Raw genomic sequence first — 17,463 nt, forward strand, 5'->3', positions numbered from 1 at the left:
GCCATCAGATCCTTGAATGGACAATCTGTAGAGACATTTAACACAGCAAGAGATAAAAGGTTGCTAGTGACCATGTCAGTGCGCAGATAGATTCCCAAATCACTTTGCCCGATACCTTTTATTTAGGACCAACCAAAATATCGCAAAATGAGGCGCATCACAAAACAGTGCAAGCTTGCAGATTTTTCAGAACTCTTCATCAGACTGGCTGTTCAGTATACAAAAAAGGAGGAGGGAGGGAAGATAAATTGTTTCATGCTCAAAATCTGTAGCTGTAGTCTTAATCTGGAAAGCAGGATGTGCTGTATATTAAATAACAACAACAACAACATTCAATTTATATACCGCCCTTCAGGATGATTTAACACCCACTCAGAGTGGTTTACAAAGTATGCCATTATTATCCCCGCAATAGAACACCCTGTGAGGTGGGTGGGGCTGAGAGAGCTCTAAGAGAGCTGTGACTGACCCAAGGTCACCCAGCTGGCTTCAAGTAGAGGAGTGGGGAATCAAACCCGGCTCTCCAGATTAGAGTCCCGCCCTCTTAACCTCTACACCAAACTTGGTCATGTTTGATGCAAAACATTGCACCTAGTTGTGGGGGCAAAGGAGACGAAAACAGAAATGTGTTATCCCTTGAAAACACTTTCTCCCAGAAGATGCCTCATTTTGTCCATGGCGCAAAGAACGTTCATTTGTGCTAGAGGAGTTTGTTTTCTGCAGGGAACAGGAGCGAAAGAGTTTTGAAACTCTTCCTCTTTCTAAGAAGTGTGCCCCCTTGTGCTGAAAGGGAGGTACAACCTCTTAGAGTGCAATACTTCAATAGGAAAAAAAAGCCCCCCTTTTTGCTTGTGGCTGTAGATCTGTTCCAAACCGCAAAGCCAAGAGCAGCTAGTCCCACAGGTGTTGTTCAAAGCAGGGCAAGGCATCCCTCTCAGGAAACACACAGTTGGGGCAGAGTAGGAGACCGACAGCGCCTGGCCGACCGGCCCCGTCCCTCAGAAGATTTTTCTCTTTTTTTTTCGCAGCTGCTAGTGAACTGGGCAGGCGTCTTCATTTCAATAAGGCTTGCTCAGAAAAACTTCCTGATGAATTTGGCCCATGTCAGTTGGGGACGTGATTAGATTTTCTGCCTCAGGGCAGATGAACATGTGATGCTGTTCCAGGAATGGAGCTCCCAGCATTCTTTCCTTTTAAAAAATCATGGGGGGGGGGGGTTGATTCCATTCAGGACTGGAATAAGAGGGCAAAGGGGGGGGGATTAAGCCCTCCCTCTGTGCTGTTTTCTGACCTGAAATAGTCCTGGGGAAGTCACTATTTGCCCCATTTGGGCAAATTTACAGGTACCTATATTATACTAGTGGCAAGTCCACTGTATGATACGGCAAGCAGTATCTTCCCTGAGCCCGTTTCAGATAGGAAAAATGATGCAGGCGAGGCTTAAATCTCCCTCTCGCTGTGGTCTGGGACTGAATCACCCTCCCAAACATGTGATTTTTTTTCCTTAATAAAGGAAGAAAAAAGGCATCGAGAGCTCTGTTCTGTGAATTCCCAGCATCACGTGCAGCCAGTCCCGCAGATATCAAACAGCATTGAGCTGTGCAGGTCTTTGATGAACGATGACCTCCTTTTGTGTCAGAGTCTTTAAGAACAGTGTCTAATGCCTTCGGAGCTAAACAAAGAGACTTTTCATCTGGGAACCGCAAACTGACGTACAGGAATCCATTCAAAGTCATACTTTTCAAAAAATACTAGATTCCAACTAAAAGTGCCTCTCAAATGGAGTTTGAAAGAAAAAAACCCCCACCCCTAATTCATTCCTGAAAGTTTACGTTTGGAATGCACATTTCTCAAGAGACCTGGTTAATAACGGTAGCTGTGTTGAGCTTAGCTATCGCACGTTTCTTTCAAGTATTCCTGTTTAAAATCAGAGTTCCTCAGAACGCATTGTAGTGAGGGCCTGAGTCTTGTTCCACCACGTTTGGACACTTGAAGCCCTTCCCTGTGGAGAAACCGAGCCTGTGGATTCATCTACTGTCTACTGGTGGCTCATGCATGCTTGGTGTCTATTGCCTTTCTTCTCCTTCGAAGACAGTGGGTGACGTTCATAATGTCGCTTTTTAAAAAACATTTCTAGTCTTTAGAATAATTTTCACTCCCAGCTCCATAAAGCACAGCTCTCCAGCACTGGTACACCTTCCCAGTTGATGCTCATTGTCATAAGGTGGCAGAGGTGTTTTCTGTGAACGAAGGGGCCAGCAGGAGACCGATAACGAACCTTAATCAATGCAAGCACGCCTTAGGCTTAAAGTTGCAATTTTGTCCCATGGATTCCTGGCCTTTGGAGAGGTAAAACACTCTTGTATAAAAGGAGGAAGAATTAAAGACTAGCAAACTAGCTGTCTTGGGTCCTGATCAGGGAGAAAAGCAATATATAAATAAACAAATAAGAGGTAAAGTGATGCAAAGCAAGTTCTGAAATCTGGTGCTTCTGAAGGTCACTTTGATCCAAGCTAACATAGGAGTCTAACTTCCTATGGCTGCTACTTAATATTTGCTTATCACATTCCATCCTTTACGATCTAACAGCAGAACAAAATTTGAGTCCAGTAGCACCTTAGAAACCCAAATTTTCCAGGATATATGTTTTTGTGAATCAGATCTGAGATATGACAAAGTGAACTTTGACTCACGAGTGCTTACACTCTGAACAATTTTGTTGGTCTCTAAGGCACTACTGGACTGTTCCATTCTGTTACTACAGGTTAGCACAGCTATCCACCTAAAAATTATCTCACACTCACTCTGAGTGAGCCGATTAGTCTTTGGCTTAGATCTTATTTTAAATCAGACTCTCTTTGCATCTTCCTTCTGTTGCATTTATAAATTGGCCTGATGGATGTGTACCCTGTGGATCTGACAAGTGGTCTGTGACTCACAAAAGCTTACGCTGGAGTAAATGTTGTTTAATGTGCTGTTGTGCTCCTGCTGCTGCTACAGACTAAGATGGGTTACCCCTCTGAAATTTTGGTGGTATGCACCTGTATGCACCTATTTCTGCAGTACTGGCAGATTCTCTTTCAGATGGCTAACTTTGGGCCTCCAAGGCTGTGAACATCAGAAGTACCAGAACCCTTTTTTTAGAAAAACAGCAATGGGGGGAGGTATTTTGCCTTTGAATATTGAATTTTGTGCCTAAGACCAAATTCTGTGGTTGTACAGAAACACAGCATGTATTCATCATGAGTCCCGAAGTCTTGATTCAGGTTGGATTCCACCTCTGTCATGTGGCTTGTTATGCATTCATCATCCTCTCTCTACTTCAGTATTTCTATGTTTAAAATGGGTGGGAGAGCTGCTGTAGCACAGTGGTTAAGTGGTTCAGCTGCAAATTAGCACTCTATTGGGTCGAATCCCACCACTGCCATGAGCTCAGTAGGTGGCCTTGAGTCAGCCACTCCTCTCAGCCCCAGCTCCCCAGCTGTGTTGTGGGGACAATAAAAACACTAACTTGTTCACCACTCTGGGTGAGGCACTAATCTGTCTAGAAGGGCAATATATAAGCGCAGTTACTATTATGATTTATTTTAGTCACCTACTTTCAGTCACCCCAGGGTGCATTAGAGGGCAAATGCAGTGAGAAGTCTAAAGTTGAATGTTTAAAGTGAGACATAAATGATGTGTCTTTTGTTCCCTGACCATGACCCAGTGTGGCTGTCAGCTGCACCAAGGACATCCCACCATTTGGCCCCTTCATTCCAGCCAAGAACTGCTTCGTGAAGGGCCCAGATTTCCGGGACTTCCTGCTTGCCAAGGTTATCAATGCAGAAAATGCTGCTGAACGCTCAGGGAAGTTCCACGCAATGGCGACCCGAACCCGCCAGGAGTATCTGCGTGACCTGGCCCTCAACCACGCCACCACCAGCACCCTGGAGGCTTCTTCGTCTCGCCTTGCACTCATTGCTTTGGCTTCTAAGAAGCGTGAGAAGGCCAAGAACACAAAGGGGGCAGAGGCACACAGCGCGGGGGCATTGGTGTGGGGCGTGTGGGCAAGGGATGGCAGCAAGGGGCCCGAGTGCAAGACCCCCGAGCTCCGGTGCCTGCTGGGCATCTCTGCTGAGTTTCTCGTCCTCATTGATGCCCGTGAGAAGAGGGTGGTCTTTAACTGCTCCTGCCGGGACATCCTGGCTTGGACCTTCTCGGAAAGCTGCACTTTGGACCTCTATTATGAGACGGGGGACTATATTTGCATGCGCGTGGACGAGGGACAGGCAGCAGACATCAAGGACATTGTCCACAGGCTGCAGGTAAGATTTGAATTTAAAATGCTGCAGTACTACATTTGGGCCCTTTGGCTCTCTTCTTCCCAAATTTAGATGATTTGCACATGGTTTGTTGTTTGTGTATGTGGGGTATATTCTCCCCATGCTCAGAGGCACTTTTTTGTTTCTTATTGCAAATTGTAGGGCTGGAATGCCGGTTATGAAAATAATCTCTAGGGCTCAAATAAAACCCAGAATCTTTGGGTTCCGTTATCTTTCTCAGTCTCGACAAGCATCAGGGATCTTGTCATTTCTGTACAGTGTTTTTATTTGGATATTTACATCCCTTGCTTTTCTTTCCAATGGGGACCCAAAGCTGTTTATGACATCATTCACCCTCCATTTTATTCTCACGACAACAACCTTGTGATGTATGTTCGGCTGAGCGTAACTGGCCAGGGTAATTCAGCAAGCTTCTGCACCATACTGTGGAATCACACCTAGATCTCCTGGATCCTAGACTGAGATGCTCACCACTACACCATGCTGACAAGTATCAACTGGACTGTGCCAAGTGCACAAGAAGGCACTCGGCCAGCTGTGTCATAGAACACTGAATCTCTTTCATGTGGATTGCCTGCTGTCCCAGTGGCACGCCTCCATCCTCTGTGACACTGCCAAGGGTTCAGAGATATTTCGGTGCAGCCAAATGTCTCGAGCTCACCTTAATATGGAGCTAAGCCTGCAAAAAAATTTTCACTGATTTATTTTAAAAAATTCGTTCTGCCTTTTCTCAGCTCAGGTGGCTTGCAATGGCAAAACATGTAGCAATATTAATCAAAATCTGACCGTAACTTTTCAAAAACACAAATCCTCTGTTATTTAAAAGGTTTTTGTCCCTCGCTTGCAGCCACCAGCAAGGCAGTGATAACAGAGCCTGTGCTGTTACACAGAATAAGAGCCTGTGCCTTTAAAGGCGAGGCTGATGGGAGGTGTAGTCTCCTAATCATTTTAGGCAATTTCCCCTAAGGGGAGCGGGACATTTGAGATTTTTATTGCAGGTCCTCCTGCTTTAGCGTGAATGTATGACCCCTTTCCTGCCTTTGCTTGTCCCATTCTCCTGTAGGGGATGAGTGGGACAAGCCAACGCTTTATTCTCCTTATTTCCAGGCTACGCGCCTCTCCACCTCCACCTGACCCAGGGCATCTCATTCCCATTGAGCCAAAGAGAACTCACATTGAGCCATGAGCCGAGTTCTTCCTTTATTCATAGCAGAGGTTTATTTGGAGATTGCGGTAAAAGCGTTGGCTTGTCCCATCCTCCTGTAGGGGATGAGTGGTACAAACAAAGGCAGGGAAGGGGTCATACATTCACTCTCCGTAATGAAACAGAGGAACTATAATGAAGTTAACAATGCTAGTAGCAGGTCTGTGCAGCCAGGTGCCTCCCAGGGTCAGATGATTTTGCACTCTTGGAAAGAGATGAGAGAATCCACACCTGTACCTCCTGTCATCTCTGGAAGGCACTTGAGAGAGCCTTTGTTACTCCTCACAGCTGGCTGTCCATTGTCCTGCAATAAAGGCACTCAAAGCAGATTGTAGTCTGCTGATGGTTACAGCCACAGGGGCCCCTATAGGAAGAGGTCACTTCTGTGGGTCCCAACCAGTGAAGGGCTTTAAAGGTAAGCAGCAATACCCTGCATTTGGCCACAAAGCAAATCAGCGGAGTCATTACATAAATAGCCAGATGTTCTGCAGGAGGTTAGCAATGGTCCTTGAAACCTAGTTTGTAGCTTCTGAATTTTTTGACAGCAGCTGCAACCCGTCCCCTAGCTCAGATCCACCCTCACAATTCTGTTCACAGAGCTTAAGAGAGAAGGGACTACCCCAGGAGGGGAATCCTGATCAAATTGATGCAAATGGCATCTAGCACACCATCTTTATTGTGTTGGAATGACCTTAGGTGTCATCTTCAGGACAGAGGTGATTGCTCGAATACCAGCTCATGTGAAAGTTGGAGAATCTGCCATTCTATATCTTCCTCGTGGCCCTTAATGCCTTCTTCTTGTGGTTCTCTTCCTACTCTCTCATCCGGTTCCCCGGTAATCCTAACAGCTGGTGACCCGAGGGTGCGAGACACGGGAGCTAACGCTGCTGCGGAACGGAGTCGGCCAGCTAGGCTTCCAGATGGACCCCGATGGTTTTGTGACCGAGGTGGAGCGCTTCACCTTTGCTGAGAAGGCCGGCCTTCAGCCCGGAGCCCGCCTGGTCCGTGTCTGTGAGAGAGCGCTGCCCAGCCTCAATCCTGGCCAAACCACAGAGCTGCTGCGCACTGCCAAGAAGGTCACCATCACAGTCGTTCCCCCGGATGAGAATGGAAAGCCCAGGAGGTGAGCCTGCTGCGGGCGAGGGGGCAGGGGCTGTGGTGTGTTTCCCAGGCTTCAGTTCCTTCAGAGCTCGCCCTTCCTTGTCCTGGTGTGGCCTCTCTTTCTGTGCAAGTAGCCAGTGGTCTTGCAGCAGGACTCTTGCGGTGGGGCCCAGTGGGGTTCCTCTGTGCACTGCCATGGCAGAGTGTCAGAGGGTAGTATACCCTCAGAAGACCCAAGAGGCTGATGGAATTCCATCTGGTATTATGAAGTCACTGCCTGTCCTTGGTCAGAACAAACAAGGGGCACAGGGACTGTTCAGGTTGCCTGTACTGTATCTCTGATGGTTTATGATGAAATCAGAGATTCTGGAAATGCCTGATTCTGCATAAGATATAAAGTTCTAGACCTGTACAGGAAACCTTGTAGATGTACAGCACTGTCAGGTTGGTTGGGAACAGAGGTCTAGTCTCAGGGCAGAATTTTAGCATTGAAAAATAGAATGGAGCACATGTAGAAAGCAGAGATCACTCCAAGGAGGTACAAAGTACCCAGTCCTCACCATCTGCTTAAGCCACAGCCTGCTCACAGGTGTCTTGAAGTCATAAATGGGGCTTTTCCAAGTCAGGTTTGTGCCTTCCTTTTCATGTTTAAGGTCCAGCAGTTCTACAGAAATTTGCTTATGTATTAATTTAGAATATTTATATCCTACCTCTCCACAGTGCCCAAAGAGGCTTACAAAATATAAACATACAATTATAAAACATAGTTTAAAACACACAATGTGAAGCACATCAAGTTAAAACATTGTCAGAACCAGCTGCCAGAGACGTTCATTAATCACTTCCCCTAAAGGCATCCTAAGAAATAAAAGGTGAGCCATATTGGCGACAACTCACCTTTTATGTGGTGCAGGCGCAGTCTGTGAACCGGCAGGAAAGACAGGCCCACTTCCTAGCCCCTCCCCACTGTGATCGGCCAGTGGAGGGAAGGGCTCACCCACCTGCACAGCCCTCCACAACCGGATCTGGGCGACAATGCAGCAAGACGGACAGGCCATCTGGGAGCCCTTCCCCACTGCGATTAGCTGGCGGCGGGAAGAACACAGCCCTTCCCACCCTGATCAGGCCAAGCGAGTGGTGGAGGCAGGAATGTCTTGCCCGGCCGCCCTATCCTCCTCCTGCCCAGATCAGGGCACAGGGGAAGCTTCGATGCCCAGCCCAGCCACCCTGCCCTCCCCCCAACCAGATTGGGGCTCAGGGGAGGTGGCAATGCCTGGTCCAGCCACCCTGCCCTCCCTCCGCCCAGATTGGGGCACAGGGAAGGCAGGAATGCCCAGCCTGGCCCTGCCCAGATTGTGTGCTGCAGAGGGGGCAATGCTTGGCCACCCGGTGGGGAAGGGGGCAGTGCCCAGCCCAGCTGCCCTGCCCTCCTCCGGCCCCATTGGAGTACTGTGGAGGGGGCAATGCCTGGCCCGGCCACCCTGCCCTTTCTAGAGTCCGTTGTATTTCCCCCCCACAACGGGCTTTGTTGCTAGTGTTGAAATAATTCCACTAGGCGCCATCTATGGAAGGAAGAGAAAATAGGAGCTTTCTGTACCGTATCTGGCCAGCTGTTGTAAAGCATGGCTGCAGCCACTGAAAAAGAATGTGTATGGGATGTGGCTGAACAAACACCCCAAATAGACGGGATTATCAAAAGTGAGGCACCTAATAACCATAGTAAGCAAATGGGCTCATATGGAGAAAGGTGGTCTATTAGGTGTACAGGTCCCAGGCCATGCGGGGCTTGAAAGGCAATTACCAGCACCTTGAATTGTGAGCAATCGATGAAGCTGCCAAAGTACCAGTGTTGTATGATCACACCAGCTTAAACCAGTCAGTAATCTAACAGTAGCTTTCTGTACCAGCGGAAGTTTTCGAACAGTTTTCAGGGGCAGCCCCATGTATTTGAGACATTGAGACATTTAAGACATTGTTAGCCCACCTTTCTCTGATAATTGGACTCAAGGCAAGTGACTATGTTATTAAAAATAACTGTTAAAGTCATTACTAAACAGTCACACTTGCTTACAGCAACCCAGTGAGAGATTAGTCATTCGCAGTAAAAGCCTTCATAAAAAATTCTACTTCATATAATTTCCAGAGGTTAACTTGAGCCACTGTCTTGGAGTGACCCCTCATTGGATAGGGCTCTGATGCCATTCGGCTTTTTCTTTTGGGGAGCAGGAGTTTCTCGGAGCTGTACCAGAAATCCTTGAAAGAAAAGAGGAGGAGTGAGCCGCCAGCCGGGGAAGCAGAGCTGACCAGGCCAGGGAGCGAAGCTGGATTCAAGCCAGCCGCGCTTCAGCTCCTCCACTCGCTGTCCATGCAGGACGGGCCCCCTCACAGCCTGGCAGAAGAAAGGACCGAGTTTCTTCGGAGTCACAGTGATGGAGAGCCCTTGCCCTCAAACCCGTGAGTAGCCCCCAGTCTCTGGCCCAGAGCTTGTACATTGCCATTCACAGCACACACGCACACACTCTCTACCTTCTCCACAGGTATGGAAATAGGCATGTAGCCCTGGTCAACAGTTGTCTCTGGAGGTGTCAGCCAGGCTCCAAAATGGCCTGCTAGTTAGATTGACCATTCTGCCCCCCCTCTCTTCCCCTCTATACTATCTGAAAGATGAACACACGAGGAAGAGGATAAAAAAGAGGCGGGGGGAGAGCAGCCTATGTTAGCCGGAATACAAATGGGCATTTATGTTTCCCTTCCAACACCTGTTTCCGTGCAAGAGTCTCAAGGTAACAGGCGTTTCAGGTAGTTGGAGGGACGAAGAGGTTTGGAACCTGAAAGAACACCTGAAATTTCTCAGTGGGCCAAATTCAGGTTGGTAGCTGCTAGTTGGTAACATCTATTATTAGCACTTACATTCTTTTAAGAGCAGACTGGGCAGTCCCTGCCCAGACGGTGTGAGTGATGCGCCCTGCGGTTTCTCCAGTGTTAGTCAACTTTTTCAAATGTGTGAAACTGTCAAGCCAGGGCTGTGAGAGAGATTTTTTGTTTGGCTCCAGGATGTGGTTGGATCTAAATTTGACCCTCTTGGCGCACACACACAAAAAAACCCAGAAGGGGACTGAGGGGGGAAAGTGTGAAGAAAATGTGATTCAGACCTGGTGCCTCAGTTGTGGCTGGGTCGGGAAAGAGGTTGCCTTTTGCCTAAAATCTTTGAATTTCCCATCTCAATGGGGAAATCTCAACTAGAGGAAGGAGAATAGGTGGAGGGGAGTACTCCTCTGTTAAAATTTCATTTGAGGATGACTTGGTGCAGGACTGCGCACCTGACAGGTTGTGGCCTGAAAGTAGCTTTATCTGGTTGCTGGTAGCCAGGTTTAGTCACAATGAGGTGGAAGATTGGTTGTCTATTTCATATATAAATAAAGGGAAATGGCTTTCAAGGATTGGGAGCAGAGCAGAGATGGAAGGAGAGCAGAAATAGCAAGTTTATATTCAATGATTGCATGTGCTTCCTGATTTTGATTCTCCCTAATTGTGAGAGTCTTATCCAGAGGTGGGCAGATGTTTTGGCTGGAGGGCCACATCTGAGTGCTCTCTTTTGAGAGAGCTGAGTTGGACGCCGGCTCTCAGCAACTGGCAGCGGGCACAGAAAGAAATGATGTCCGCCTTGGAGCCCTCAAAAGTCAGCAGAGACTCAGATGTGGTCAGCTTGGCTGCTCTGAATGGCTCTCGGCCATCAAGCTGTTTAACAGTTTATTGGGAGCACAACTCCATCACCTGATATTGCAACCTGCTATACTGGTGCTCCTGATAAACGGTTAAGCGGCTTGAGATCCAGATGAAAAGCCCTCATGGGCTGAATGTGGCCTTCCAAGCCCTAATTTGCCAGCCGTCCCTTGCCGTGGCTGGATGGCACTGGCTTTATTGGATGGTCCGTCTGTATGGATTCCCAGATCACTCTCTGGAGGAGGATTTCTTTTGTGCCGGTACAGCCCACTGGCACCTCTTTCTGGTTGATCTCTTTTTGAAAGAGGCCAGCACGGTGGTAGATGGGACTGCAGAGAAGGCACAACAGGGTGTGTCGCCTGCCCTGTCACTTTCTCTGCACTTCCACCAGGCAGCCGCGGGGACTGCAGAGAAAGTTGCGGAGCAGACCATAATATTCTGTCACACCAAATAATGATGTCATCAATGGGCATAACTGTATATTGGCTGCCCAGTTGCTTTCTCTGCAGGCCTTCATTGTGAGTACCATCGCTTTTTTTAAAAAAAAGAAAAAAAGCACTGCTCTAGAAATATAGCGCACCCTCGGAGAATGCAGGGTGGCCATCCCAGACTGGGTCTAATCCCCATTAAGAAGCAAAATTACCTTGGAGACTGTGGAGTGGATGAAATGTGAAAGGCTGTATTTCTCCCTCTGTAGCAGCATCTCTGATGAAATGTCAGGAGCTGAATTGCTCTACAGACTCTAAGTGGCACGCTCCCTTGGGCTCATTTCAAGGGGGGACGCACAGGAACGCATTTCCTTCAGTTCCCCAAAGAGGTCACATGTCAGGTGGCCCCGCCCACCTGACTCTCAGCCATTTTGGGCCTGTTTCGGCCTGGATCGGGCCTCTGATTGGTGGTGGATCACTCTCCCGCTCATCAGTGGCCTAATCCTGACCATTTTGGGCCCCTTTTCAGCCATTTTCAGCCCCTTTTTGCCATCTTGGGCCCAATTTTGGCCCTGAATGGCTAGGATTGGGTCCAAAACAGCCAGAATAGGTGATGTCAGGGGGTGCAGCATATGCAAATCAGTCATGCTAACGACGCACTTCTGGTGATGGCAAGGGGTATGGCATATGCTAATGAGTTATGCTAATAAGTTATGCTAATGAGTTCCTCCAGCTCTTTTTCTACGAAATGACCCCTGGATATACTTGCTCTCGTGAAAACAGTGAGGGCATTGCCATGAAGGGGCTAGTCATTATTACAGGGTTCTCCATCTGCTCGTTGTAAAGATCAGTTCTCTCCATCCTTCAGCATAAATTCTCAGCTACTTCCTCGCCATGTCTTCTTCTCCTCAGGGTACCATCTCAGGACGTCTCTGTCCTCCCCAGTCCCCCTCCTGATCTCATCTTGGCTGCCACACCTAAAGTCCCTCCAGACCAGGCGACTGTAAGTATCTAGTTGTTGTACGAATGTTAGCATGTATGTCTGGGTTCCGGGTGTTTCAAGGTTCGTCTCTTCCCATATGAACAACCCCAGAATAAAATGGCTCTCTCAGGGATCTTGTTGCATGTGCCTCCTTTGCCTGAGACAGAATTGTTCTGAGTGGGGCCCGAGACCTGGTGTTAATGTCATTGCATCCATTGGGAACAGTGATATTCATTTCAGCATTCATGTCAGTGGAAAGTTGCCTCTGAAGTCCAAAACAACAGCTTTTGATTGCAAAAGAGGGAATTTTGCAGAATAACGAGGGGACTAGTTAGAATAAAGTTAAGTGAATGCCTGGCAAGTTTTAAAAACTATTCTAATGGAGGCCCAGATTCAGTTAGATACTTCATGTCAGGAAAGGTACCACCAAGTCTAAAAGGATGCTTGTGTGGTTAAGGACCCAAGTCAAGGAAGGCATGGAAGGCAAAAAGCCTTCTTTTAAAAAGTTGAAGGCTTTTCCAGATAAGACGAACAAAAAGAAACACAGATTCTGGCAAAACAAATGTAAGGTGAGTAAAAAGAGAATTTGAGGAGCAGATGGCCAAGAACATTTTTTCCTGACACAGAAATACCACTTCTGGTGGCACTGTGCTTTACCATCACCCGGTGTGTATTGGTTGAAGTCTCCAATTAGGATCTGGGGGACCCAGGCTCAAGTCCCCCCCCCTGCTCTGCCCTGGAAGCTTGGGCCCGTCACACACTGACAATGAAATGCAGAAGCAGGAAATGTTGTGAGCTGCTTTGGGGAGGAAAATGGGATATAACTGAAGTAAACGAATACACTTGCATTGCATCCCTTACTAATATATAATTAGACTTTTTAAAAAGAAACCTTCCTTTTGCCTTTCTTGCATTCATTAAGCCAGAAGGACTAGAAATTTGCTTTGTTCCGAAGAAAGGAAAACTGAGATTCTCTGGATGCTGAATTTCTGCATCAAAAACTGAGTCTGCCCAGAATTACAGAATGCCCAGAATCCTGTTCTGTCTTCCAGGACCATCCCAGAGAGCCTGTTGCAAATAAGAAAGGGCCCATCACAGTCCAAGAGGTCAAAGGTTCCTGGTCTCTGCCCCCTGGGGACAGGGCATCTTCCCCCTTGGATCCCAGTGAAACGGAGAAGTTCCTGCCACGGACTCTTTCTCTGAGGAATTCCATCACCAAAAGTAAGAGCCCTCACCCTCCCGATACACACCAATGCTGTCCCCTAGAGCAGAGGCGCCGATGCAGCGACCCTTGGCTGAGATCGGTGTTCTCCAGAGGACTGAGGAACTTGTGTTCTCCTCTGCCCACAGTCCTCTCTGAAGCTGGCGATTCCCTAGAGGATGAGTGGGAGTCCATTGCTAATTTGGCATCTGCTTGTAACAGCATCTTGGAAGCTCTCTCCAGGGAAGGTGAGTGCTAGACGTTCAGACTGACTGGCTGGACTCCTCCCGGCCGGTATTCTGTGACACGTGGGGTGAGGCTTTCTGGTGACGGGGGCGGGGGCAGTGCTGGAGTCTGATTGCGAAGCAAGCAAGGATGGGCAGCTGGAGTTGAGGGCTACAGAAGGGCAAGCAGAAGTTGAGGAATCTTGGCATGTACAGAAGGACCCAGGGCAGGTGCCAAATTAACCCTGGGAGAGGGCCTCTCAGAAGTCCCTTTTGGGAACCAGTTTGGGACCCGACAGGGCTATGTTGGTTGGGCAGGGATAGTCCCTGCCTCTAGATCCTGGTTGTAGTCCCAAACGGCCAGTTCCCAGTGAAGGAACGATGAACAGGTTCTGTGGCTCTAGCTGGATGTTACGCCTCTTGCCTTTGGAGCCGAAGAGGGCTGGAAGGCTGCAACTGTAGCTTGGCAGGGAAGGGAGCATGAGGATTGTGTTGCTTTTTCTGATGAAGCTAATGTTATGTCTTTGTAAACTTGCATTTATTTACCCTATGGCATTGTTCATTGAAATGTCCTTGATACTGTTTGTACTATTTTCACACTATGTAATCTGCCTTGAATCTCAGTGAGAAAGGCGGAGTATAAATAACATAAATAAATAATAATAATAATTAGCCAAGCGTTACCTCCCAAGACCAACCCACCCACCCCAGTCCCATGAGCGAGGCACGAAGTGAGGGCCCTCCACTCTTGACGATCTGCAACATTTGTTATCCCAAGTGGTGTATTACCAGACAGGGATGTTGTCATCTAGCAGTATTTGCCTGATTGGCACTGATAGTCCTCTGCCTTTCTCTATATGTTTGTCTAATATTTTGTTGAAATGATCGTTGCATACTGTGGTAGTGAGTTTCATAAGATAAGATCCAGAGGAGTAGCTGTGTTAGTCTGGATTAATAAAATAGTAAAGGGTCTGGTAGCACCTTTAAGACTAACCGACTTTATTATAGCATAAGCTTTCAAGAGCCACAGCTGACAAAGAGAGCTGTGGCTCTCGAAAGCATATGCTACAATAAAGTTAGTTAGTCTTAAAGGTGCTACTAGATTCTTTACTATTTTTCATAAGATAAGAACATAGAACTTGAGAGAGAGAGTGTGTGCGTGCATGTTTGGAGGTGCTCTTCTTCTTTTTTTTGGCTTGGGCTGGGTCTCTGATCTTGTACCTCTTTTCCTACCTCGCAGGACAGCATGTGCTGGAGACCAGGGAATCTTTGAGCACGGCCGTCCAGAAGGGTTCCTCTCAGCAGCATCCCAGTGAGGAGTAAGAAGGAGCTGCGTGTGTGTCTGTCCATCTGAGCATGCTGGGGACAAGTAACTGTGGCATAGGGAGATCTCCACCCTGTAATCTCCCCATATTTCACCTCGCTGCCCCCCCCCCCCGCTCCCCTCCACAGGCCAATGCAACCTGCCCCCTCACCCCAAGTCTCTCTCCTTTGCCTGTCTGCAATGATCTCTGTGTGGAGACATCTAGTGGCCAAATTGTGCGCTGCACATAACTTAACCTTTTCGGTTTGATCCTATGCGCGTTCTTTCCCTGCTATCTCGGGCTGCTCCTTTTCAAGATATCTGTACCTGTAGAGGGGCATCCTCTTCTCAATATTTGCAGGCAGTTATTTGAGATGCAGGTTGATTTCATTGTGAACACAGATAGCTACTCTGCCTGTGGCCACCAGTAATTTTACCGGTCAAAAATAAGGGGTTTTGTTGAGAGACAGGGACGGAAAGTTTCTTACAACCTCTCTGTAGAATTGCAAAAGCTATTCAGAGGTTTTGCTGGGTCTGAAATGAATTTAAAAAATCAATCGTATGTTTGTGGGAACATATGCATATATTTAAGTCAATTGAGAATTGGGGGGGGGGGCGCTGAAATTTTATGAAAAGCAGAAACAGTGGCCAGAAAAGGGAGAGTGATATAAAGATTGCAAGAGAAAGGAGATCACGGTCAGGCCTACTGTTTTGCAAGGAAGCATGCAGAGAGCAAGGAGAATAGAAGCCGCCCAGAACAGTATTGTGTGTGTGTGCTTGCTTATAACACATTAACTTGCTGCCAATTTCTTCCTTTGCCCTCCTTCCCAAAATCCCCTTTCGCCCTGCCTAGATCCCAGCAGGCTCTCAGCCTAGCCGACAAGGTCCTGCACTTGGAATCCACACTCAAGCAACTGCAGGACGATCTTCAGAGGGTGAGATGGGAAAACAGGGCAGGAAACTGGGGGCGGAAAGGGGAATGCACACGCCCGGCCAGATCAAAGATCCTTTTCCTTAAAGGAAGGAATGCCTGGCTGCTGCTATGTTTAACCCAAGAATAATCAGGGTGTGCTTGCAGCGGTGTGGGGCGCCGGCGCTTGTTTTCAAGTAAGGGAACATCTTTCTAAAGCAAATTTTGGAACCAGCCATGTCTATCTGCAGCGGCAAAGCACTGATCCGTCCTGAAGAGGAAGGACTTGCTAACCTGATAGGTTTCATCTAGGGATTTACTTGTGTGTCCTCAACAAGACCCCTCCCTGCCGGCCTCAGAGTCGATTCAAATGCCGTTTGCACCCACATGAAGGGTGCTGGAAAACGATCCTGTGCATCCTAGTGATGCTGCTTCATACTGAATTGAGTCCATCTGTCTCACTGGTCTTCAGCCCGCAGGTTGGGACCTTTAGGTGAGTGACAGCTGCCTAGTGCCCATGCACAGAGGAACTGTTTCTCCTGCTTCTCTTTGCACACAAGCAAGGAGAGGAGCGGCAGGGTCAGGCAGTGATTCCTTGAGGCCATGGCCCTTGGCTTCTTTCTTAGTATGGTATGAGTCCTGCTGCTCTCGGTCTGCTGCCCATGGTCCTGCCCTTGACACTGGTGAGCCAGTTTAGGGTAGTGGTTAAAAGCAGCAGGACTCTAATCTGGAGAACCGGGTTTGATTCCCCACTCCTCCTCTTGAAGCCAGCTGGGTGACCTTGGGCCAGTCACAGCTCTTCCAGAGCTCTCTCAGCCCCACCCACCTCACAGGGCATTTGTTGTGAGAATAATAACAACACACTTTGCAAACCGTTCTGAGTGGATGTTAAGTCGTCCTGAAGGGCAGTATATAAATAGAATATGATTATTATTGTTATAATTCTAGCTTCTCCTTGTCCTGTCATGTGGCTGTGATATCGTCTGCTCATAGATAAATGGGTACCATGCTGGAGCTGGGGGTTAAAAGTGGGTCCCAGCTCTGGAAAAGTCAAAGACCACTCACCTCTTTATTTATTTGTTTATAACTCACTTTTCTGCCCAGTGGGGGACCCACAACAGTGAACAACATCATTCTTCAGTATATCGGCACAACTTTGTGAGGTGGGTTAGGCTGAACGTGTGCAACTGGCCCAAGGTCATCCTGCCAGATACTGTGGCAGAGTGAGAGTTTGAACTTGGCTGTTCCAGCGCCTAGAACAGAACTCTAACCACTATACCACACTCCCTCTAGCTCAGTATTGTCTATTGTGATAATTCCCAACACCCTTTAAGTAAAGAGGCCAAGGATCACACCAGCATGCAAAACATGTGCTCTGCACTTGAGCCTTAATCTCCCTGTGTGATGCTTTGTATCATCTAGAATTTACTTCCTGCACAGATGGCTCCAATGTGTGGACAGTTTCATTGGCAATGCCAGCAGCCATTAAGGGTCCAGATTCTCCACACCAATGGCCATGGCATTGTAGTGCACACATATTACAGCTTCCACATGCACAACGTTGCCACACCAAAATGTTTTCTAGTGGCCTTCACCTGGGGTCTTCGTGAACCTCAGTTTATACACTCTGTAAAACGGATATGTTAGGCCATCTCAGAGAACTATTGGGACTGTGACAGGGAATGAGATAAACGGTATATTTCCATCTCTTAGAAGCTCCTAATAATAAAAACACAACAACAACAACAACAATAATAATAATAATAAGCATTAGAACAAACTAAGCAGTTCATAGTGCTGTATATAACAATTAGGAGACCAACTAAATATTACACAAAAGGTGTATGTTAAGGCTGGCAATTTGTGATCAACCCTCCAGATGTGCAGTTTAATGGCAGTAAGCTGCCTCGAGTGTGCAAGAAAATAGTGGAATCCTCAACATGACAATGTAGCATTCAAGGTGAGGTGTTGTCACAAGTGGAATGTTTTAGAATATCTGTATTGTATTTGCCTGTGGTGGCAGAGCCTCAGTTGCTGATTGGCTGAGCTGCTGTGATGGCTC

The 17,463-nt window shown here is 47.7% G+C and overlaps 1 protein-coding gene across 3 annotated transcripts in view; it reads left to right on the forward strand.

Moving 5' to 3' along the window:
- The window catches only part of SIPA1 (signal-induced proliferation-associated 1), a 40,284-nt gene that overhangs the window by 20,266 nt on the left and 2,555 nt on the right, over positions 1-17,463 (forward strand). For 2 of the 3 annotated variants that reach the window (XM_054995036.1, XM_054995027.1), the window contains exons 8-15: positions 3,710-4,307; positions 6,378-6,652; positions 8,857-9,084; positions 11,694-11,784; positions 12,816-12,984; positions 13,114-13,212; positions 14,429-14,507; positions 15,345-15,426. In XM_054995036.1, the coding sequence (XP_054851011.1) occupies positions 3,710-4,307; positions 6,378-6,652; positions 8,857-9,084; positions 11,694-11,784; positions 12,816-12,984; positions 13,114-13,212; positions 14,429-14,507; positions 15,345-15,426 (1,621 nt within the window). The remainder of the gene's footprint in view (positions 1-3,709; positions 4,308-6,377; positions 6,653-8,856; positions 9,085-11,693; positions 11,785-12,815; positions 12,985-13,113; positions 13,213-14,428; positions 14,508-15,344; positions 15,427-17,463) is intronic. The other variant, XR_008598011.1, reaches the window with a different exon arrangement.

The sequence above is a fragment of the Eublepharis macularius genome, chromosome 1, assembly GCF_028583425.1.
Source record: "Eublepharis macularius isolate TG4126 chromosome 1, MPM_Emac_v1.0, whole genome shotgun sequence".
Taxonomy (NCBI): Eukaryota; Metazoa; Chordata; class Lepidosauria; order Squamata; family Eublepharidae; genus Eublepharis; species Eublepharis macularius.